Source organism: Solanum dulcamara, chromosome 5 (genome assembly GCF_947179165.1).
Source record: "Solanum dulcamara chromosome 5, daSolDulc1.2, whole genome shotgun sequence".
In the NCBI taxonomy this organism is placed as follows: Eukaryota; Viridiplantae; Streptophyta; class Magnoliopsida; order Solanales; family Solanaceae; genus Solanum; species Solanum dulcamara.
This window is the reverse complement of record NC_077241.1, coordinates 60,507,104-60,530,937: the sequence shown is the minus strand read 5'-3', so window position 1 is coordinate 60,530,937 and position 23,834 is coordinate 60,507,104. Positions and strand designations below refer to the sequence as shown.

Below are 23,834 nucleotides of genomic sequence, written 5' to 3'. Positions count from 1 at the left end.
ATCAATTTTTGGACTGTTTTACCCCCAGTTCCAAAACCTATCAATATGGGTGTCATTGGACTCCTTATGATCGTATATTTTACTAGTTATGGTGGGTTGTCATTTCGGGCATTGAATTCAAGAGTTGATCATCCGGTGGAGGTGTTCGAGTGCGGTTTTGGCTATCGAGGTAGGTTTGGCTATCCTTCTTGGGGCTGAGTTGGGGTGATTAGTCAAATTCTATGTTGTAGACTTTGGAATGGGGCCGTAGTGTAGTTTGGGACTGATAATTGATAATGTGATACCCGTGTGAGGGCTTATATGTGTTGTGTAGCCCCTGTGTGGGCTTTATGTGATATTTTATCTATGATTGAGACTATATAATCTATGACTTAACTGAGTAGAGATATGTAGAGGTTATTTGACTGGTAATGCCCATCTAAGGGGTTGAGTTGAGGATTTCGAGCATGCTTGAGTAGTGGGATATTATTGAGAAAGGGGTGAACACTTAATTGATGTATTTTCTTCCCATTACTATTTATTGAGGGTGAATATCATGCTTAAGTTAAGTTTTGAGAACTTTGAACCTTGTGCTACATGTTGAGTTGAATATTACATCCATGCCTTAGACATTGTGATTACATTCATCCTCATTCATACTATTATTAATCATTGGGAAGTTGAGATCTGTGGAAACCCTTTTGAAATAGAAAATGTGACATCTTTTATATTCTTGACTACGACATAGGTGGCTATTGAATGAGACATTAGTATCATGAGTCCTTGGCCATGAGTTGGGTGGCGAGGTTGTTGATACATTGAGATTATGACGAGGTATATGGTCTGTGAGACCCCATGGATTCTGCTTGGTACAGCTCGGCAGGTGTATACGACAAGTTGTGCTACAGCCTTGATCCTACCGTATTATCATATCATTGCATTCATCATATTGCATTACATTACATTGATACCTGTGATACTTGACCTATTTGTTTAACTGTGATACTGCACTATATTTATCTGTTTACTTTAATCACGCTGTTCTATATAAATTGGCGGCAGCGTAATCAGAGTGTGACTTTTCTATGTGCAGGATGAAGCATTCCTTAGTTTATTTCATAGTTTTTGACTAATTTTGTATACTCAGTCGGTTAAACCTACTGAGTGCATGTGGATTGTAGTCACCCCTACTTTTGTGTCCCTTTTGATGCAGATACTAGTCAGGGTACCCAACGCGGTAATTGATTCTCGCAGATTCATCATCATCAGATCAGTGGTGAGATATTGAGATTCAGATCACCGCTAGTCCATCTTTCATTTACAGTCTTTTCTATATTCAGAGACTTAAACTGTGTATTTAGATTCAGATTTGCATTTAGATATTCTTAAAACTTATGACACCAGGTTTTGGGGTATTTTAGTTGGTGTTTTCTATTTCGCGTTTATTTCTGGTCTGACTCCCCTTTGGGAGTCTCTTATGGTTTTACTTTTCGGCTTATGCATCGAGATGGAGGTTGGGATGCATGTCATCATGACCTCAATTTTTGAATCGTGACAAATATATATATATTATTTTCCACATTTGAAATAAACGTGTAATGACACTTTTTATTTATAAATAGAGTTTTTTAAAAGGTATTTAATATAATTTATTCTTTCAACATTTCTTAAGTTACATGAACTCGAGGGACAAACTTGGTAGAATACGATAAAATAAAGTTACTACCTCATTATCAACAAGAGTTAGGTCTATATAAATTTTATACAATAATAGAGATCAAATGTGCAACGTACGTTCCCAAAATTAATGTACTCAATAAGTATATACTACAAAATAGTCTTTATAAAGTGGAGAGTACATAATTATTAGGAATACTAAAAGAGCAATTGTGATGGTGTCGAAATGTCTATTTTGTGGAGAAACTATCTTATTAGCTATAACTTCATATTATATAAATTAATTTTATTTATATTTTTAAATAATTATGTATTTTACTATTAATTAAGAATTTCATATCATATATTGAGGAAAATATATTTAGATATATGTATTTTTGCTATCAGATACACTAAAAATAGGGAGAGAGGCGAGCGAGATGTCATGTATCACAGATAAATAAGAGAATGGTGAGCAAGATGTGAGGGAGGCCAACGAGACTTGTCAATGTATCCTACATACATACGAATTCACTTGAATACAATAAATCTAGAACAAATTACACATAATTTTGACTTAATATATCTCAAGATACATGTATTTAGACACACAAAAATCTAGTAAGATTTGTAATATTACAAAGTAAAGTGTATCCTATTTATTATTTTTAAATAACATATTACTTGTTTTGGTACAAAAAAGAAAATCAAAATTTATCACAAATTGGTAGGGAGTGAATGAAGATTCCACATTATCTTTCAAAATTGATACAATATATTTAGGATATAGAGTTGAAAAATGTTTAATTGCAGATAAAATACATGCAATTGAAAAAGTTGATGCAATTGAAATTAAAAATAAAGAGACAAAATGAAGATAATAAACAAAAAAAAAAGTTGAAATTCTTTTAAAGTTGTAACCACGATCCAATATAATTATCATTAGGAAAAAATTAAGAATACATAAAAGTAGCACAAACTATTTTTGTTTCCCCAAATCCAAATAGGAAAAGTATTGATGAATTAGGAATATTTTTGTTTCCCCAATCCAAATAGAAAAAGAAAAAAAAAAGGGCAGCCCGGTGCACTAAAGCTCCCGCTATGCGCGGGGTCCGGGGAAGGGCCTGACCACAAGGGTCTATTGTACGCAGCCTTGCCTTGCATTTCTGCCAGAGGCTGCCCTTTTTCCAGGTTTGTCCTTGTATGTACGTATTCCTAAAAGGCAAAGTTGGTCTTCCATAGCCTTCCTCCTCTGTTTTGCTCAATCTAAGTAATGGTCACCCAATGGATAAAGAGATAATGAACTATTTGGTCAAGTACGTAATAGGCAACCTTTTTCCTTATAAGCATACTCTTTTGTAAGCTTTGCATCTGCTTGATGCCTTCTCATGAAACATCTTCGTACAAATAAAAGTTTTATTCTGCTTTCTGAAACTCTTACACATTTTAACTAGTTTTATTCACCTCCACTGTCTGGTAATCGTTGTATCTTCTCTATTCTGTATTTTATCAGACAAGCAAAATTATATTTGATACGTCTTGGCCCTGTAAGTAAAGCACATCCAACCTCAGATCATTGTACCAGGATGGTTGATGTGTACTAATAAGTTAGCTTCTTCTAGGCCGTCCATGAAAGTAGTAGTACTGCAAACTCTTCTACTCTTAGATTACTAGCTAAAGCAAACTGTTCAGAACAGCTGAATATTCACCAGAAAAATCATTATATCAGCAGTTGATAGCTTCTCATCTGAGAATGACAAATCACTCATATATGATGCAAAAAGAAGAACAAGTAACAAGATTATCATAAAAGGAAGAAGAAAATTACTCATAAATGATGCAAATCCAAAACTAGTAAATTTGTGCAAAGATGAAGAAATTCATAAAACTTTCATTAATATCCTTTTAAGACAGAGTACACAGTAATGGAGCACACACAAAAAGCGCATTAGGATCTCCCGACCAGTGTCTTTTAATCAGATTTATCATTGTGAGTGTTTCTCCTTGCACATTCCAAGATTGTCTTGTCAGCAGTAATAAAGTATGCAGCAATCGAAGCTGTTCAAAGAAAGAAAACAATAGAATATAAACTAGGGACTTCGAGAAACATGTTAGGAGCTGCAGAAAGAAAACTAAAGCAAACAAACAGAGAAACTATACTACTACGGATTTACATAGAAGTAGAACATCACCTAACATGCTATGTTATTCTACAAGTACAGTACATGATATGATGTCTGGTGACCAAAAACAAAAGGAGGTTGCAACAAAAATGAAATAATTAATACTCGGTGGTGATAGGATTAATAGATGATTGTGGTAAGATGAGGCTTTTGCATCGACATGTCCAAACTACACTTACTAGAAGAAAGGAACTGGACAATGAAATTTCTCACAGGAAGATGACCAAAGCATTCAGAAACTTAAAGAGACTACCGCACTTCAAGAACAATTAACACAGGGTAACAGAAGATGTACCCACCCAGTATTACATGCCTTTGGGTACGTACACAATCAAAATACGGTAAATTATCACTTAAAAAGAACAGTGCAAACTATCCTTAATGGAAGGTCTTTATAGTGCATCTGAGATAAGTTCATAAATTGCGTTTTTCATCCGAACAATGCATCCAAAAGTGTAATATTTTGAGAAGGAGGACTTCACTTACTCCGCCTGCAGAAAGAAAAGGCGCTTTTATGCTGAAATATGTTCTTGATATTGACTAACACTCTAATAACTTTTCTATCATATCTTATAACCATTTCCACAAGGTTTTATTTATATTTGTTCACAAAATTTGTCAAAAGAGTAGTACTCTCGTGTTTACATTTAAGGATACTGAATTCTTCCACATTTTACAAGGATGATAGAAATAAGGGCTCTTCAATAGAGATAATTAACTTTAAGCTTACAAAAATTCGTCGAGTTGTGAAGTTGAAACAAAATTAAAGGGTTTAGCAAATACTAGAATTAGTTGATGTGCTTAATTGGATGTTCTAAAAGTTCAGGGGCTCCCATCATTTGCCTTAAATCAAGAGAAAAAAAACAGTTTAAATAAGTCAAAAGATAAAATAAAGTTCTAGAGTAATTGAGGGATTCTCCAAAAAGTTAAAAACCCCAAGAATATAAATGGAAAAAGAAGAAGTGTAACATAACCACATGCACACATACAGGTTTTCTTTTTCTGTCATTAAAATATATTCCATAACTAATTTCAAAGGGTAAAATAAAATTCTTATTGTTAAGATTATTTCTGACCAGGTTCCCTAAAAGACTAAAAGTTTTCTGGTAGAAGATCTATAGATTGCTTAACCTTAGTGTATGAAGTTTTCGTGTGAAAGAAAATGAAATTGGTGTGAAAGAAAATGAAATTGGTTGGAACAAATTACCAGAACCTATTTATAGTTAAATTTTCAATTTCTCTTAAACATTGATTGGCGTATATGTTATCATAACCTGTTAATAGTATCGTTTAATATCCTAAAAATCTCATGGATAGATAGGCATTAAACAAAATATTGCTATTTGATTTAACATGCATGATACTCATGCACAATGCACATGCTCATTCCCGCTTGAGGAAAAAAGATGAAACAAGAAGAAGATGAAGATAATAATTCACACAAAATGTAGTCAATTAAGATGGGAGATATACAATTGGTAGATAATCACAGACCCCTCACACAATCAACAGTTGAAGGACTAATCAATAAACTATGTGAACATATGTTAAGGTCATACCAGCAGATATGATGAGTGCTTGACCAGTATAATTGAGATTTGCCTTTGCCCAAGGAATTGTCCGCACAGCAACCAACTGAGAATCAGAGAGCCAAGATTTATAAGATAGAGACAACTGAGACAAGAAAGATAACTTTTCCCTTTTAATGATTATATCTTCCGTCACAACAATTTGCTACAGCATCGAAGTGTTAGAAAGAGAAGAGTAGATATCAATAAAGAAGGGTCTGTTCCATGAAAGATAAGATGTCATTAAAGTCATACTTATCTAGAGCAAGATCATTTTTACTACACAGTTAAGCTGACAATTGAAAATAACTCACACACAGTAAGTAGGTGTTTGGACATAAAAGTTGTGAAATTTGGAAAAAAGTTGAAAATGGTATTTGGAAATCAGGTATGCCATGACGTCTCATTTTTCCCTTTTCATGACTGGGAGATTGATGGTGGAAAATGTTATTTTCTTCACATGAGTTGCAGTCAGCACTATCTAACTACTTTTCGACCATCAATAGCTATCAGAACCAGAGAACTGCAGATACATGGAACTCTTAACAAACTAAATCCAAAATGAAATTCAAATACAAAATTGCAATTCTATAATAGCAAGAGTTAGTCTAAAACTAAAAATGCTGGGCAATGATAAGTTTTTTTACCAACTTATCTCTTCTTTTTACTTAGACTTTTATGAAGAATAGTGAGAAAATTAGTGCACTTATGGTGGTTAACAAGTTTTATATGTTTGAAAAGAGAATTGGAAGAAACCAAGTGGAAACAAGTCAAAAGGAGCTAAAATGAGGAAAAGGAAAATCAGCTCAGTTACTGCCCTTCGCGTTCACATAGAGCATTCACGTGATCGCGAAGGGTCAAGAAGTTACCCGCGACCGCGACGTGATAGATGCAACCGTGAAGGTCTGCGAAGACATTGAACAGTGAAGCGATAGTCAATCCCACGTGAAGGAGTAGTTCTGAGCAAAAAACTGGACAGAAACGGAATTTCAACTCCGAGAATTTGGAATGTATAAATTCAAACCTTAGAAGATTTTCAGAGTACTTTGGCTAAATTCCAAGCTTACGGAGCAAGGATCCATCAACCAAACCTTGGAGATTCAAGATTTGGAGCAAAGTTTATGAGAGTTTCTTACTCCTTTCTTTAATTCCTTGCATTGTAATGAGATATTTGGTTTTAGTTGTTGTATTTTATGTTACTAGAGATTAAAAAATATTAGAGTTTTGATTATTATCTTGTTGCTTTTGTATTAATTTTGAATACTTGTGATTTTATGGATGGGCCTTTGTTAATTTAAATAATCTTGTGCTATCATTTCTTTCCAAAAGGAGTGAACAACCATAGGACATCCCCTATTAGACTTGATGAAATTCGAGAGAGGAAGCTGAGGTAGGGCTAGATTAATCAACACGATTTCAGCTTAAAACCTTATCTAATAGATTTAACCTAGGCATAGGAAGAATCAAAGTGTAGCCTGAAATTAAAATGTGCTTAATGCTTCTTATTGGATTCGAGAGAACTAGCTAAGATAGACTCGCTAAGTTGTTAAGAAACGGTTAGTGGGTAGTCAAGAGTCCATTAGTTGTTGAGCAACACTTTTGGGTAATTGATTTCCAAGGCTAATTAAATCCAATGGATTAACCTTGATTTAATTTATTCCCTTGATTCCCTTTGCTTAAGAGTGCCTCCATTGATCACTTTTTTTGCTTTTTAGTTACTTTTTTTTTTTTTGACAATGGTAACTGTTCTTTCTAGTTAGTTTTTTATCTTTATCAGTTTTATTATCAAATCTTGCATAGTGTTTGGCTTAGCTTAACTGGAGATAATTCCTCATTAATTTGATTGTCCTCATATTATTCCCTGTAGGATTCGACCCCGATTCATCATTGGGTAAATTATATTGCATGCAACTGTGAACACTTCGTATTTAACAGGAGTGAATTTAGACGTTAGCAGACAATAATCAATAACCAGAAGAACACCAATTCACGAACCGTAGGAATAGCACTAGCAACACATGCAATTGCGGCTGCTTTAGTTCCTGCACGGACACCCTCTGCAAGTTCAGTAAAATGCACAAACAAACCAGGTATTAGACATATCTTTTCCACTAAATGGTACTAACCAAAATTCATAAAGAGGCAACCTTCCCATATAACATGTATATTAACTAGCAGAGCAAAAGAAGATCGAGTAGCTTCGGCTCAAGTCAGCAGCCTGAATCAACAATTCATGAAGTTTTGGATCATCAAGGTTGGAACCTAAGATTTAGGCGACTTTTAAATGACTGGGAAATTACCAGATTAGCTGAATTCTTCAGATGTTTGGAGCCATTTTCAAGGTAATACAACAAGTGAAGATAGATTGATTTGGCAGAATATAGAAAAGGAGACTGGACAGTGAAATCTTCATATACAGCACTCAATCACTATGGACAGCAGAGCAACAATTGGTCCTAGAAGTACATCTAGAAAGTAAAAATACCATGCAAGGTGGCATGTTTCTCATGGCCCATTGCAAGGTAAGCATGCCTAACTCAAGATAACTTGACGAGAAGGAGAATGAAACTGTGCTCAATATGTTATTTGTGTAAGAAGGGAGCAGAGAGCATTACTCATCTCCTTATACCCTGTCCTGTCACTGACATATGTGGCAATTTTTTTTCAAATGAAAGGCATCAACTGTGTGAGAAATATAGGAGAAAAATATTATTGAATTGTGCTCTACACGATTACACAGAAACCATATTTATAGACACTACAATACAATCCTTTAGCAAGTAGGATACTATTTACTATTTCTATTCTTATTACTATTACTATTCCTATTCTAAATAGGAATGTCTATACCTATTCCTATTCTAACACTCCCCCTCAAGCTAGTGCATACAAGTCATACGTACCTACCTTGTAACAAATGTAATTAATACGAGGACCGATGAGGGGATTGGTGAGATATCTGCAAGTTGATCGCTCGACTTCACAAAATTGACGGTCAATCTCAATGTGCTTAGTCTTCTCATGAAATATTTGATTTGATGCATAATGTCAATCAATCTCAATATGTTTGGTCTTCTCATGAAATACTGGATTTGACGTATAACGTTGATAAAGTACAGAGTGATAAATTCCTGAATTGCAGTGTTGAACTTCCCAAACCAAGCTCGAGAAGACTATTTCAAACCATAGAGTGACTTACGCAATCGACATACAAGGCTACCAGACTCCTCCTGAGGACAAAATCAGGTGATTGCTCCATATAAACTTCTTCCTCGAGAAAAACATTCTTAATGTCCAACTGATTAAAAGGTCAATCACGACAACCATAGATAGAAAAAGGAACATATGTTATTTTAGTCAGGGGACACTCTAATCCAGCCCAAATATCTAAGTATATCCTTTTTTGGCAAAAGTATCTGAAACAAAAAGAAAACAATGCAGAAAAGCTCAGATCTGTTGGAAACAATGAAATAGTCGCTGGAAAATGCTCGGGATCTGGTATAAAATATATGGATCATCTCGAAATTAAGAAATGAGTAAATGTTAAACAAGAAATTCACCATAAAACTAGCAGGAACATGCTCATGGACTGGATTATTAGATTTGATGGTTGGTCACAATATGAGAAATAAAATTATATGGATAGGGTCGGAATGATGACATGACCTTACTGAGAAAATAAATTATATGGATAGGGTCGGATAAGACACACAACCCTACTGAAGAAGAGAATTATATGGGTAGGGTCCGAATGATGACATGACCCTACGCAAATCAGATTTGAGAAGTCACCAAAAAGGTGCATGGAACTACGAAAATCAAATCTAAAAAGTCACCGAAAAGACACATGGTACTATGCAACTCAGATATGAGGAAGTAGTTAGAAAAAATTCACGATACTATACAAGTTAAATATAAGAAGTAGTCTGGAGAGATGCACGGAGCTACGCAAATCAGATATGAGAAAGTTGACACTAGAAAGATGGAATGGAGCTAGACATGTTAGATATGAGAAAGTAGTCACCGAAAAGGTGCATGGTGCTACGCAAATTGAATATGAGAAAGTAGTCACCGAAAAGGTGCACGGTGCTACGCAAATTGGATATGAGAAAGTAGTCACCGAAAAGGTGCACGGTGCTACGCAAATTGGATATGAGAAAGTAGTCACTGAAAGAGATGCAAGGTGCTACACAAATTGGATATGAGAAAGTAGTCACCGGAAATATGGCACAGTGATACAAAAATCAGATATGAGAATATAGTCACCGTAAAAATGCATGGTTCTACGCAAATCAGATATGCGAAAGTAGTCACTGGAAAGATGGCACGGTGCTATAAAAATTAGATATGATAAAATAGTCACCAAAAGATACACGGTGACCCAACTTTTACTAATATAATCATTGACTAGACGGGCGGCATATATGGGTAATAGCCACCGACCGGCAGCGAAAGCTTTTTGATTCTCTATCAAGATCGTAGAGGCTCTGATACCATGTGAGAGATATAGAAGAAAAATATTATTGAATTGTGTTTCTACATTATTACACATAGACCCTATCTATAACACTACAATACAATCCTTTACCAAATAGGATACTATTTACTATTTCTATTCCTATTACTATTCGTATTGTTATTTCTATTCTAAGTAGAATTGTATATACCTATTTCTATTCTAACAAAGTGGATTATGCCCAAGTCCACTGGAGACTTTTTAGCTTGCTGGAACAATGATTGAGGTCCTGTTTGGAAAAAAATTGGTAGAGCTGAATTCTTGCTTGCATATGGTGGACTATTTGGAAGGAAAGAAACACAAGATGCTTGAAGAAGGATCCAACATTGTGCACAAAATCAAAATGAACTTTCTACTTTTATTTCATTTTTTGGTGTAAAGAAGAATTTGTAAAAGATGTTGATAAACTGCTAGATATCATATAGGCCTTGTAAGAAGAACAAGGACCTACTTTTTTTGCTTTTTTGTAATGTCCATATGGTTTCCAGCACTTTCTTTGTGCTGATGACATATTATACTATACCACTCTCAAATAAAAAAGAACTAGAGAACTTTCTTTTACATTGTCAACATAGCAGAAAAGTTGTTGAAGTAAATATACATACCACAACTAAATAAAAAAATAAAATAAAAAACTGAGCATTCAAAATTTTGAATGTACTAAAAAATTTATAACAGGAATTAACCTAAAACCAAGCATTACAAATTTTCAATCAATTTTAACATAATAGAACTCGAGGCAACTTTCTAACAGCTGCTGTTTCTTTTTTTTACAAGTCTTCATAACAACCTACAGAGAGAGAGGTGAAATAATGTAGACTAACAGACTTGAAATTAGTAAGGATATCATTCACGCAAAGTTTCTTTTCCTTCATGACTATGAAGAGATCTATCCCTAGCGAACCAATTTCAAAACCAGGTCCAGAAGAAGCAATCTAATGTAAGAAACCTGATCACTTTAACCAACCAAAAAGCAGAAGCAACTTTATAGTTTTTTAAGAGGTAACAAGCAATTTTTTCTTTTTTGATAAGGTAGGCAACAAGAGACTTTACAGTATAGAACTTCAAAAGAAATAGATCACACGGGTTTTTTGAAGTGACAAAAATGCACGATATATCTGTTTATTATCAACTCCATGTGTTCCTTCTCTCAAAAAAAGATAAAAGGAAAAAGAAGAACAATTTGAGCAAACATTTGTTATTAGGGAGTAGGGACTAGAATAATCAGATGTGGGATGTGTTATGGAGCTTAGTATTTCAATACTTTGTCAGATAATTGCATGAAAGTTTATTTTGAATAAAATATAAACTCAATCCAAAAATGTGCACATATATGTATGTGTTTGAAGAATATACATGCAATAGCAAATACTTGAATGCCCTCTTAAGACTTAAAGTTGCCCAATGCATACCATCATCACAATTATAAAGGATTTTATTGAAGAAATGTTATAAACAGAATCAATTAACTATTAGCATGAGAATTCCCACTATAAGGTCCTTCTCAGAAAGAAAAAAAAAGATTACATATAAATTCTCTTGAGAAAACACTTTTTGCTTACTTACTGAACACTAGAGAAAAAAGTTAGAAACCAACTTGTTCTCAAAGAAAACATTTTCTAGGAAATTATCCTCCTTCATACCAAACACACCCCATGATCCAGCAAAAAAATTCCATATTATAAAATGGGGTCCATCTAGTTTTCCAGAAAGGCAAATTAAACTCTTCATAAGAATACTAAATTAGAGGCAAGAACCAACAAAAATGCTACTTAACACTTAAGTTCCTAGCTTTTCTCCAGAACATAGGACAACCAACATGAGAAATTAACATTAAACTAGTATTTTTATAATCTGAAAAGAGGAAAATATAAGAAGAGGAGGATCTATTACAAAATGCTAGTAAAGTAACATCCAATCAAGAAAAAAAAACACTCTAATCACAAAACAAAGCTAAAACCCCAATTTTTATTTCTGCAAATACCTAGAAAAAGTTGGGAAAATTTGATACCTTGAGTACATTCCCTAGACTTGCGAATTCTGTCCTCCTCATAAGCAGAAGCAATCAACAAAGACTCCCTTCTCATCTCTGATGAAATTCCCATTTCTCTTTTTGAAAATTCAAGAAGAATCTGTTTCAGAAAAATAAAACCAGATAGATTTTATTATTGTAAGAAAAAAACACAAGTATTCAACTTTTTAAAGAGGAAGCTAGCAGAAAGATGGATCAAGAAAATGACCGTAGTATTTAGTTGAGACGAATGATGATTGATATGGTGGAGAAAGCCAAATGGAATATTGATATTGATGTTGATGTTGATATGCTGCTGCAGTTGAGGGCGGCGAGTTGTATTCACTTCAATATACAAAATGCGGTCAGCACACAGAGATGACAGCAGTTTTGGCGTATTTTGTATTTTTTATTTTCCTTTTTGCAGTGACTGACTACTTAAAATTTATTTATTATCCAATGGTGAATCACATCAAATTTTGGAAAAAAAAAACTCTAGTATAACATCTCTAAATTATACTCAATAAATTCTTTAAGATAATATTTTTTTGGATCTCGATTTAGGCCATTGAAAAAATCACCAATTTTCTATAATATAATAAAATAATATATTTTTAAAAGACCTCTACGTGAATATATGATCTCATTAATATTATAAATTAATAATTTCTTAAATTACAAAAATATCTAAGATACTTTAGTGAATTGTGATTTTAGTTTTTTTTTTGTTAAAATTTAAATCTAATTGAAGTTCATCTCTAACTTTTTTTATTACATTCAAAAGTTTTGAAGTTATCTTCTAGACGTGATAAGTGATTCCTTATGTGTAGTTGGTTTCATATGTATTGTATTGTCTTCAACTTCATTATCAACATTGTTTTCTTCGATGGTATTCACAATTTCTTCTAAGCTCTGAACCTTCTGGACATGTATCATTTTCATTCGGATAATCTATCATTTTCACAAGAGGATTCATTTAAATTTCTTGAAGCTTCATCCCACAAAGGATGTAATCAAAATTAACATTCACTGTGTCACAATCCGACCTAAGATCTAGTCGTAACACGGCAATCGAAACCCCAAAGGGCTCCAACCAAGCCTCTTGACATATCATAAAACATACATAAGGCAAAGTAAGTGTCAAAAATAATATAGGAAGGAATCTAAATCATGAGTCATAAAGAGTATAAGAATTTGATAATATAGACTCGAAAATATGTCCAACAAATGCCTCTACTACATGAAAATGGCGGGGGCTAAGACATGTCCCTAGCTCACCCTCAACATGAAAGAAATAAACATCTTTGAAAGAAGAAACAAGCAACTCATAACTAGTCCCCGGTAGATGAGGACTCACCAAAGACTTCGCCGATAAGAAACTCTACTAGCCACGTGTGATAGGAGCGTTATCCTCAACCCGTACATTATGAGACAATGTAGGCAATAAATATGCGTTAGTACTTTTGAATGAACTAAGTATGAGGTATGACATGCAATATAAATCATAAAATGCAATGATCAATCTTTAAAAACATGATAAAGAGGATAAGTGAATTCATGAGAAAACCATAGTGATTAAAGCATAAAAAGGACATATTTGAAATCATGATTGATCATAAGAGAACATGAGATATTCATAACATGAGATATTCATAAGGCTAAACCCATCGGTGGCCCCTTAAAGTTGGCACCAACTTTCACTTAGACACCTAAACTAGGAGATGTTCATTTTAGACACCTAATGTAAGGGTCTGATGTGTCATTTTGATACTTTTTAAATAATGTGAAGTTGGAGTCTAGAGCGTGTATTACACTTGTCTCCACATAAATTAGTTGACCAATTAAATCCTGCCAACACTATCAATTTTACATGTCATATAACTTTAAGATTAAATGGCCAAAAGTTGATCTTCAACACTGTCACTCCATCGTCTCTTCAGTTCAAACAAAACTCTCTTTCTTCTTCACCGATCAAAACCTAGGTAATTATATGAAAGTTCAATCTTTCTTGATTTTCATTCAATTCTTAGTTAGTACTAACTGTTATGTTAGTTTATGTTGTCAATTTCCAGGTTTAAAGGTTGAAATCAAGTGTTGGAGATTGCATTTTTGTTGGGCGTTTTGACATTTCTATCAACTACTTCTCGTGTTTGCATGTTTCATCCTTGAAGAAGAAGGTGTATGTTATGGTTGTGTCCACTCTCTGTTAGCATTTTGTAACTAGGTTTTTTTTGGAAATTGCACTGATAAAGTAAGGGGCTTTTTGGGTATTTCCTTTTTGAGATATGGACGACTATATATTGACATGTTTTCATCATGGGGGTCATGTTATCGCAGATCCTAACCCTACTTATAGAGGAGAAGTAGATGTATTTATCGTTATCATTGATAAAGATTATTTTAGCCTTGTCGAGTTTCTTTTTTACTTTGAAGACCTTGGGTACACAAATGTGAAGGATTTTTACTGTCAAAATGAAATTAACAATGAATTTGTCCAAGTTACTTCTAATTTTCATTTGTTAGACTATGTGAAAGACTTAATAGATGGTGATGAATTTCATGTTTATGTGGTCCATGAAATTGATGAGTTAGAGGAATTGCCAACTCCAGCTGGTCTTTTACCATGGCCAGACTTTGTTGATGTTGAAAATGTGGAGAATGAGGCTGTTTCAGATGTGAATGAGACTGAGGATGTTTCAGATGTGAATGAGTCAGATCTGCATAGTAGTGACTCAGATATAAATGTCATTCCTGATAAAGATGGTTCAGATGTTGATGAAGAATTGAGATCCTTTAGATCTGAAAGGAGGAACAAAAGAAATCTTAATCCTAAGAGAAAAAAGAAAGTACCTGAAGAAATATCAGTAGGTGAAACTGGTATTGATAGAGGCTTTGAAGATATTGGAAGAAATAAGAAGGATAGATATGTTGGCATATTAGGAGGAGATGAAGAGTATATTGATTGCTCAGACTGTGATAGTGATAATAGCACAAATGTGGAGGATGTAGAAGTTGTTAGGGGTGTTGATCAACCAGGAAGAAGGAAGAGTAAAAATGTCAGGTATTATGCTGAATGTGAAGTCTCTATTTTTGAAGTTGGAATGATTTTTGAAAATGCTAAACAATTTAGACAGGCTTTGGCAAATTATGCAGTAGAAAATAATTATCAAATTAAGTTAAGGCCTAATGAAATTCATAGAGTGAGGGCTAAATGTAAATTCAAAGAAAAATGCAAATGGTTGTGCTACGGTTCAACTGATAGATATTCTGGTAACTTTTTGATCAAGAACTACCATCCTATACATAAGTGTTCTCCATCAAATAAGAACAAAATGTGTACAAGTAAATTTCTAGCAAACAAATTCAGGGATGAAATAACTAAACAATCATCCATAAAGATTTAGAAAATACAAGAATTGTGCAAGGAGAAGTTAGGATTGTATGTGGGTAGGACCATCTGTTACAAGGTAAAGCTAATGATTCTTAAAGAATCCATGGGTGAGTGGAATATGGAATTTGCAAGATTATGTGATTATGCAGAGGTTATAAAATAGACCAATCCTGGTAGTTTTATTTTTTTAAGAATGGATAGAGAAACTGCACTAGGAAAGAATTTGTTTGTATACTTCTATGTGTGCTTGGATGCATTGAAAAGGGGTGGAAGAAAGGATGTAGAAGAATAATAGGATTTGATGGATGTTTCTTAAAGGGTGCTTGCAAGGGTGAACTTCTAGTAGCAGTTGGCAAGAATGGAAACAATCAGATGTTTTCTATAGCCTAGGCAGTTATGGATAAGGAAACTAAGTATAGTTGGAGTTTCTTTATCAATTACTTGAAAGAGGACCTGCAGTTGGGTACTGGACAGGGTCTTAATGTGATGGCAGATATGTAAAAGGTAATTACATATTACATTTGCTAAAGCTATTAGATTATCTATTAAGTATTGACTTGCATTTTGTTTTCTTTGCAGGGTTTTCATGCAGCTGTTGCTGAACTATTGTTGTTTTCTCCTTTTGTTACATAGTAATCTTTAGTAGTGTATGCAGCTTACTTACTAATTTTGGTTTCTCTTTTTCTGTAAAAACAGTTAGGGACTTCAAGTCAAAGAATTTTGCCAACAGATTCAAATTTTAAGGATGCAAGTTCAACAGGCATAGACCCTGATTTTAAGCCTAGAGGCTTGAGATGAAAAAATAGAGATGCAGTCACTACCAACCAGTTGCAGCAAATGGCAAACAAAAAAAAGTAACAACAGCTTGAAGTTTTGAATATTTTTTGCGGATTGCTTAATAGCTTAAACTTAACATAAAGTGTAACGTAATCACTTTTGAGGATTGTAACCTTGTTAAACCAGTCCACTGATCGTGGTATTTAGCATAATGCTAACTTTGTGTTCATTGTGGATTATGTTTTTGAGTTACATTGTGAAATTGTCATGTCACATAATGTTTTTGGTATTAACCAGCCCACTATTTTTGAGTTACATTGTAGGATTTTGAACTTTTAATAAGTGAAATATGTATTCACTTAAACAAGATGTGAATTGTGAATTGTATACAACAATAACATCAAAATACATAGAAATATGGCCTAGCTAGAAATTTACAGCAACAACAACATGAAGATTATTTCTTCACAACAACTTTACAGCAACAACAACATGAAGATCATTTCTTCACAGCAACTTTACAGCAACAACAACATCAAAATAATACTACACCACCACCTATCCAAAACATAGACAACTTTACAGCAACAACACAACACATTTTAACAATTAAGCTTCAATCTCCATATTCCAAACATTACCAATCCAGTAGCGATCACACCAACAATAAATATATTTCTTGTTCGATTTATTTTTTCATCAAAAGCCTTGACTTTCTTCAACAAACCCCAGATCACTTTATTTGCTTGAGGAGGGTGTCCATCTTCATACCAATAAAAAAAATCACACTCACCCATTTTCTACAAAATCAATCAGAAAAAAAAATTAGAAACCCACAATTAACAGAAAATACTTATTCCTCTTTTGTTGTACTTACCAAAAATAAATGGATCTTTAAGATTCACATTGAATAAAAGTTGCAATATATGAGTAAAAATATTAACATAAAGAATTACTTTACCTTTGAAAGTTTATAAGTAAAAAATCTACGACCTGAATTTAGTTGGGTCCAAGAAGTCTTTAATAGTGCTTCATTACCACATTTACAATATCGACATTCATCCAAAGAGGTCATGGAAGAGTTGGAGAAGCTCGACATGGAAGTGTAGGAGAAGAGTGACATGAAAGAGAGAAAAACAAAGAAGAGAGAACTGATTTTTACCTTTTTCTTTTTCCAAATCAGAGAAAGAAGCTAAGAAATTAGGGCAAAAATGAAGAAGAAGGGGCATAAATATATAGATAAGAGAGATATGACCGTTATAGGCCTTGTTTGATGCCACATCAGATGAAAAAATAGCTTCTACGTGCCTCAGGTAAGTAGAAAACACGCGAGGTGCCAGCTGTGTAAAAAGTGTCAAAATGACACATCAAACCCTTACATTAGGTGTTTAAAATGAACATCTCCTAGTTTAGGTGTCTAAGTGAAAGTTGGTGCCAACTTTAAGGGACCACCGATGGGTTTGGCCTATTCATAAGGACATCAAAATATGTCAGACTCTTGTTGATAATTAAATACTTTAAGAAGATCCACAAAATATGCTTATGAATATTCCAAGAGTTTACGGAATATTCGAGATCACTCTTTAAGGAAAAATAATACCATTTATATAGGCATAACTTAGAGTTTAGGTAAAGTATCCTCCAAGAATCCTAACTGAAATTGAATACTAGAGTCCCACAAAATTTCAATGTTTACCATCTTAACTCGGGAAAGGCAGGAGCGGGTATGTTAATCTATGATACTCATGGAAATTTGTTATTGGATTTAGTGCACAACTGAAAGCTTCATATGATGCGCTAATGGCTGAAATCCTAACAGGATATGAAGCTCTGAGCTGGTTAAAAAACCACTACCGCACAACCCTTACTGTTTTTAAGTTGTAGTCAGCTTACCAATAAGATTAGAGGAGACATAGCTCAACAAGATAGTCACCCAGCCTTTCAACAATCATATTGCACTGTCCAGGAGTCATTGGCTCATCATATATTCCAATGATCAAAGCCTGGTTGGTCTTCTTAATGGTGATATCACCTGGACCCTGAAAATAACAAGCACAGAGCAGAGATGAGATGATATCCGGACCAAGTCACCACAAAGAAAATAGATATAATGGAGAACAGAATACTATGTCAGTATACACACACCTTGCATTGAATAATGAACATTAACAGAAACCAAATGCAACAAACTAAGTTTTGTATAGGTCAATCAATTTAGTAACAAAAGGAAAATAGAAAAGGGAGATCCCAGACTGCTATTACAAAATAGCTAATGAAAAGAAAACAACACAAGTCTCGACATGAATCCTAATAGATTATTTCTCTCTTCTATATATAGGCATCTTTCCAGGGCCGCAAATGCCACCATGGCTAGATTTATAACATCCCTCCGCCCCTCAAAAAGAACCTTGCTCTCAAGGTTTGGGTTTGGCACAATGTTAGTAGCAAGTTCCACACCAATTGTCTCCATATCAAAGTGTTTTCCATGGCCAAAGGAGAATATGAAATACTGGAAATTTGCTACAGCAATAACAATAAGCAGAGAAACATTAACCATTAGGTTCTGCTCATCAATGGAACCCCCAGCGACAATCAAACTCTTGCTCAACATTTTATGGAATCAGAGACAACAGCTTGAACGTCAGGATGTGCAAACAGTATGGTCAATATACCTTGTCCTATAGGCATAACATAGTTGCATCAGAGTTGCAACTTCTTGGCCAACGATACGGCATCCAAACCCCCAGAATCCATATAGAACGCCTTAATAAAAGTAAGCAGCATTTCTATGATTCAATGTAAGTATACACCCTAGCCTTTGGGGTTCAAATACACTGCTGGGAAGCAGTCCAGAAGCTATTTGCAGATGACCAGTGAACCCTTTATTTACATATCGGTTATAGCAACTTAGCAAGACATCACAAAAGGTACTGTGACCATTGTGGCTATATTGGAAGTAATTTCTGTAGAAAACATAAATCCAAGACATGGTAAATATCCATAGAAACCATCTTCCAAAGAAGTAGTAGCACCCTTAACTTTCAGTGCCACCATTTTGTACAAATATGCACCATCCCAAATGAAAAGGGCCATTGAGCTGCAGCAATGTCAAATAAGTCCCAAAAAATCCTTCAATAAAAATGCAAATCACAGCCATAACCTCCTTCAATTGACCAGCCATGATGGACAGGTCGGCAATGCCGCGCTCCAATATGCAATGGCCCCAAAGCTTCTGCCAACTTCGTCGATGAGCAAAACTTTGTAAAAAGGTTAGCAACCACAACTTTGTCATCATGACAGGAGAAAAAAGATCAAAGTGCAGTAAAAATATCACGATAACAATGGTGAAGATAGAAAAGATTGTGAGCGAAAAGCAGAAGATTTCACACCAAACATGACTCGAAAGGGTAAATCTCAGTAAAAGGGAACAGTCGAGCCTTTGACTAAGAAGTTATTTGGATTGATTTATTTTAAGTGGCTAGTGTCTTTTCTTTTTTAATTTTGGAAGTGTTTGGTTAGCACAAAAGTGAGGCTGAAAAAGTTGAAAAAGAACAAAAAAAAAAAGAGAAAAGCCAAAAATTAGGTGTTCCTAACTTATGACTTTTAATTTTTACCTTATAAGTCACTTTAAAAAGTCCATCCAAACACCCCCTAATACAAGACAAAGTAGGAAGTCTTAAGAGAGGAACCAAAAAGGACACATATGCAACAGTAAAGTAGAATAACCATCCAACTTTCCTATCCACACACCAGTGTTGTGAAAAAGCGCCGAAGCGCTCGCTTTAAGTGTGAAGCGAGGCGAGGCGAGGCACTAGCCTTCAACACCGTGAAGCGAAGCGATTTCAAAAAAGCGTGCGCTTCATGGAAAAAGCGAGAAGCACGCTTCATCTAGAAGCGAGAAAAAAGCTCACTTTTTTTTGAAAAAGCGGCACTAGGGTTTTTTTAAAAAAAATCTGTAAAACTTATAATTAATTGTTTCAAGCTGCTGCGACTTCTTCTTCAACTTCGACAGTTCAACCAGGTGAGTTTTTCTTCTTCTCTTCTTCTGTTTCTATTTCTATTTTTATTTCCATTCAGCAGTTCTGCCGTCTGCGCAACTGCTGCGATGTTCTTCTCTTCATCTCTTCTTCTCTTCTTCTTTTTCTATTTCTGCGCAACTGCCGTCTGCGAATAATTATTTTTTTCAAGTTTTATTCAGCAGTTTGGGCTTTTTTTTAAGATAAAGCATATGCTCTGTTTTTTTCCACATAGTCTGGCTGCTTTATTATTATTTTTTTAATTTTGCTGTACTTGCTCTTTTAATTTTGCTGCAGCTGCTCTGTTATTGTTTTGATAATTTGACTTGTGTGACTGAATTATTATTCTATTTTTTCTTTGTAGTAAGTTGTATTTTTTTAATGGTACAAAAAAGGAATCCAGCTTGGGCATATGGAATTGCCATGGGAAGTAACACAAAAATCAAATGTGTTTTTTGTGATATGACATATAATGGCGGAATATTTCGTCACAAGAAGCATCTTATTGGTGGTTATAAGATGTTAAAGTGTGTCTAAAGGTCCCGAATAGTGTGAAGGAAGAAATAAAAGAGCATTTTACGAAAAAAATGAATTTAAAACTCAAATGAATCCTGAAACATCCATGATTAATCTTGTTGATGATGATGAAATGGATGATGAAGTTGAAGTGAATATGCCAATGGGGCATATTTTATTATCTATGCATATTTTATATTTTATATTTTTATACTAAATAGCGCTTTTTCTGAATAAAGCATGCGCTTCGCTTCACGCTTCTGTGAAGCGAGCCCCTGTCACTTTTTTCCGCTTCTCGCTTCTCAAAACACTGCCACACACAGTCGTGCATCCTGTTCAAGATCATATGCATGCTGAAGAAGTTCAGGCAATAAGGCTACTTCACCCATAAACCGTAACCTGGAGCCATGAATATCACGAGACTGCATTCCATTGAACACATCGATTGTGATATAAAATACATCTAGACAGACATTAACAATATGACCCATGTATTCAATGAGGAACAGGACCATGGTGAGAGCATTCTTGGCTTCACCTAATTGTCCCGCGTTATTCCAGTGCACTAGCTCCCTCACAAGGTATAAGTATTGTGATCCTGTGGCAAATACCAGAACAAGTTTATAGACACAGACGAATACAATAGAAACAATATCAAGAGTGTGGTACGGAAGAACCATCCATAGATCAACAATATTTGCCAATTCAGCAGTAAACTTAGTGTCGGAGAGTGCACGCACCACAGGACTGAAAATTGAACCATTGTTATGAACCTCCAACTCCTTTGGGAATGCACGGTCATCAAAATGACCCAGAAATGATGCCGTATTACCACTAGTGTTTGCGATAAGAAAAGAACCAAAACCACCAATTGTCATCTGTAGAGTGAGGAAGGAAAAATAGAAGAAATTACTAATCTGATCCTTTACTTGAGACAGAGAAATAAAGTTCCAATTAGCAAGGAAGGGCCATATTTGACCAAAAATACAAGTGTGCCAAGAAGTGGGTTGCCTTTGACCAACAACAGAAAACATAAAGGAAATTTCGGCAAACTCTCCCAGTACCTTGTAAGGTGAAGAAGCAGTTTTAAGAATACCACTGCCTTCGACACCCATTTCAAATCCATCTGAATCATTCATAAAGTCCTGCCCAGTATCAACCCAAGCATCCACAACACTCTCAAATGGTAAAATACCTACTACTGGTTCAAGCACAAAATGGAGATATGGGCACGTCCTCCTATGATAGCAACATGAGGTATCAAGAACTAGACCAAATGGAAGCTTCTCACCTCAGAGTTCATATGTGTTGTGTTGTCCGGTGCCATATGAAGGAGCAGAAGCATTGAAATTGGTGCATAAGCATGAGCCATGGATGATAGAATCGGATGTGCATTTGGATAGACTGCCACTTGTAGAAACGGGAACATTTAACTGAACATTCGCTAAGATTGGTGCAAAATCCTCCAGAACAAGTTCTTGGTCGTTAGCAACCAGTCTCTTGAACTGCACTCAATGAACCTTTCCTCCTCTGATTTTTCATCTTCTAGAGCAGAGTGACTCTCGGGGTCAACGATGAACACCTTGTGGTTGGCTTGTTGGAACATTCATCAAACAGGTGGGCTTCAGTATTCACTGCATATCCTTCTTGTAGACACAAGTACCTCATTATCTGAACTAAATGGTGAATCCTCTGCCTGAGGCATTTCACCTAACTCTTGTTCTGCATCCGAGTTTCCAACTTTGGAAGTTGATTCAAATGCACAGTAGGTAGGGGTATTGACACATATTGGCAAATGAAAATACCTGAGTCACTGGTGGAACCATAAGTGCAGAACTGACGTAGTCAAAACGGGCCTGAGAAGGATCAACCAAACACCACATTGGCGCAGTAACACCTCTATTCAGAAATTGCAGCACCACTCTCTTTAAATTCTTCCAATCAACTAATTGATTGTTGCGATCCATTCAATGAAACCATTCAAGGGCATCACCATCGAGATAGGAAAAGACGTAATATAATTTGTAGGAACCCGAGATGGCATAAAAATCAAAATAGAGCTCCGCCTGAAGAACCCAACCCTTTGCATTGTAGCCTCTACATCAACCCAACTCCACCAGAGTCGGCCGAGAATGCATGAAGCAGCCTGCGAGCACAAAGCTTGAAGCAATTTCTGATTGGACTCGATAAGAGAATGAATACCAGATATGGATGAAGTGAAACTCATCGGTGAATATCAGAAAGCCGGGAGTTCGTTGTCCACCATAGTAGATGGTGTCAATTAAAGCACCAATGTAACAAACTAAGTTTTGTATTGATCAATAAAAGGAACTCACAATCAAATTGTTCATCAATTTAGTAACCAAAGAACAAAAGGGAGATTCCAGACTGCTATTATAAAATAGCTAATGAAAAGAAAATAACACAAGTCTTGACACGAGTCCTAATAGATTATTTTTCTAATTCATTACAAGCATGGACGTCACTTTTTCAGTTTGGATTTCTAGAAAGACCTCAAGGACTTATTGCCATCTTAGATAACATAGCTAATTGTATTTTCCCCTTGACATTATCCTCACATCCTTTGTTGCCTATCTTGATAAATCAACTTACAGTATGATTGATTACCCAAAGCGGATCGCTTTGAGGTACACAAAATCCAGGTTTATGTTTGATTTGATATCCACCATCCCTTTGGAACTTATTAGGAAAGCATTGCCCCACATTCTTCAATCATATGGATACTTGAGTATGCTTCGTCTCTGGCATCTCAGAAGAGTCAGTGCCATGTTTGCGAGATTGGAGAAAAACAGCAAGTTCAGTTACTTTCGGTTTCGAGTACTGAAGCTTATATGTGTGACTCTTTTTGCTGTTCACTGTGCTGGATGTTTCTATTACTTTCTTGATGCTTGGAAAAAAGACACCAGTAAAACATGGCTTTCACTAAAGACCAAGCGAAATTTTCATGACAGGAGCATCTGGGATCTCTATGTAATGTGTATGTATTCTTACTTGTTTAATAATGTGTAGGGCCAAAAGATACTTGGAAGATAATTAATTATTTTAACAGTCAAGGGAAGTTCTTATGTAAGCTAGTATCAGATGGGAAGAGGATAAAGATTTGTCCAATCCCAACAGGTCGTTTAAAGCATTAAAATCCTTAATTTGGGCTTCTACCTCCACCCTCGGGCGGGCAGTTTAGTAAAATGAAGAGAAGAGAC

The 23,834-nt window shown here is 35.0% G+C and overlaps 2 protein-coding genes across 4 annotated transcripts; both read right to left on the bottom strand.

The window, feature by feature from the left end:
• Positions 1-3,339: 3,339 nt before the first annotated feature.
• Positions 3,340-12,315, bottom strand: LOC129889284 (early nodulin-93-like). Its single transcript, XM_055964521.1, has 5 exons — positions 12,143-12,315; positions 11,914-12,034; positions 7,382-7,443; positions 5,378-5,453; positions 3,340-3,693 (listed from the first exon to the last, which is right to left on the bottom strand). Exons 2-5 carry the CDS (start codon positions 12,005-12,007, stop codon positions 3,608-3,610), a joined length of 318 nt encoding a protein of 105 aa, XP_055820496.1. The 5' UTR covers positions 12,008-12,034; positions 12,143-12,315; the 3' UTR covers positions 3,340-3,607.
• An 8,416-nt stretch (positions 12,316-20,731) lies between these two features.
• Positions 20,732-23,711, bottom strand: LOC129889282 (uncharacterized). Of its 3 annotated transcripts, XM_055964520.1 has the most exons (3): positions 21,905-23,711; positions 21,354-21,491; positions 20,732-21,211 (listed from the first exon to the last, which is right to left on the bottom strand). In XM_055964520.1, the coding sequence occupies exons 1-3, from the start codon at positions 22,040-22,042 to the stop codon at positions 21,188-21,190; spliced, it is 300 nt and encodes a 99-aa protein (XP_055820495.1). In that variant the 5' UTR covers positions 22,043-23,711; the 3' UTR covers positions 20,732-21,187. The 3 variants fall into 3 exon arrangements, with proteins under 3 accessions (XP_055820495.1, XP_055820493.1, XP_055820492.1); XM_055964518.1 differs by having other exon boundaries at positions 20,732-21,491; positions 21,678-23,711; XM_055964517.1 differs by having other exon boundaries at positions 20,732-21,491.
• Positions 23,712-23,834: the final 123 nt, after the last annotated feature.

What these genes read in the sequence shown, in the direction of transcription:
- LOC129889282 (XM_055964517.1), bottom strand. Translation starts at nt 22,042, where the DNA reads ATGTTCCCGTTTCTACAAGTGGCAGTCTATCCAAATGCACATCCGATT. An exon ending in CAACACATATGAACTCTGAG is followed by an intron (nt 21,492 to 21,904) that starts GTGAGAAGCTTC and finishes CTCACTCTACAG; the next exon opens with ATGACAATTGGTGGTTTTGG.
- LOC129889284 (XM_055964521.1), bottom strand. Translation starts at nt 12,007, where the DNA reads ATGGGAATTTCATCAGAGATGAGAAGGGAGTCTTTGTTGATTGCTTCT. An exon ending in GTCTAGGGAATGTACTCAAG is followed by an intron (nt 7,444 to 11,913) that starts GTATCAAATTTT and finishes CTGAACTTGCAG; the next exon opens with AGGGTGTCCGTGCAGGAACT. An exon ending in AGCACTCATCATATCTGCTG is followed by an intron (nt 3,694 to 5,377) that starts GTATGACCTTAA and finishes TTCTTTGAACAG; the next exon opens with CTTCGATTGCTGCATACTTT.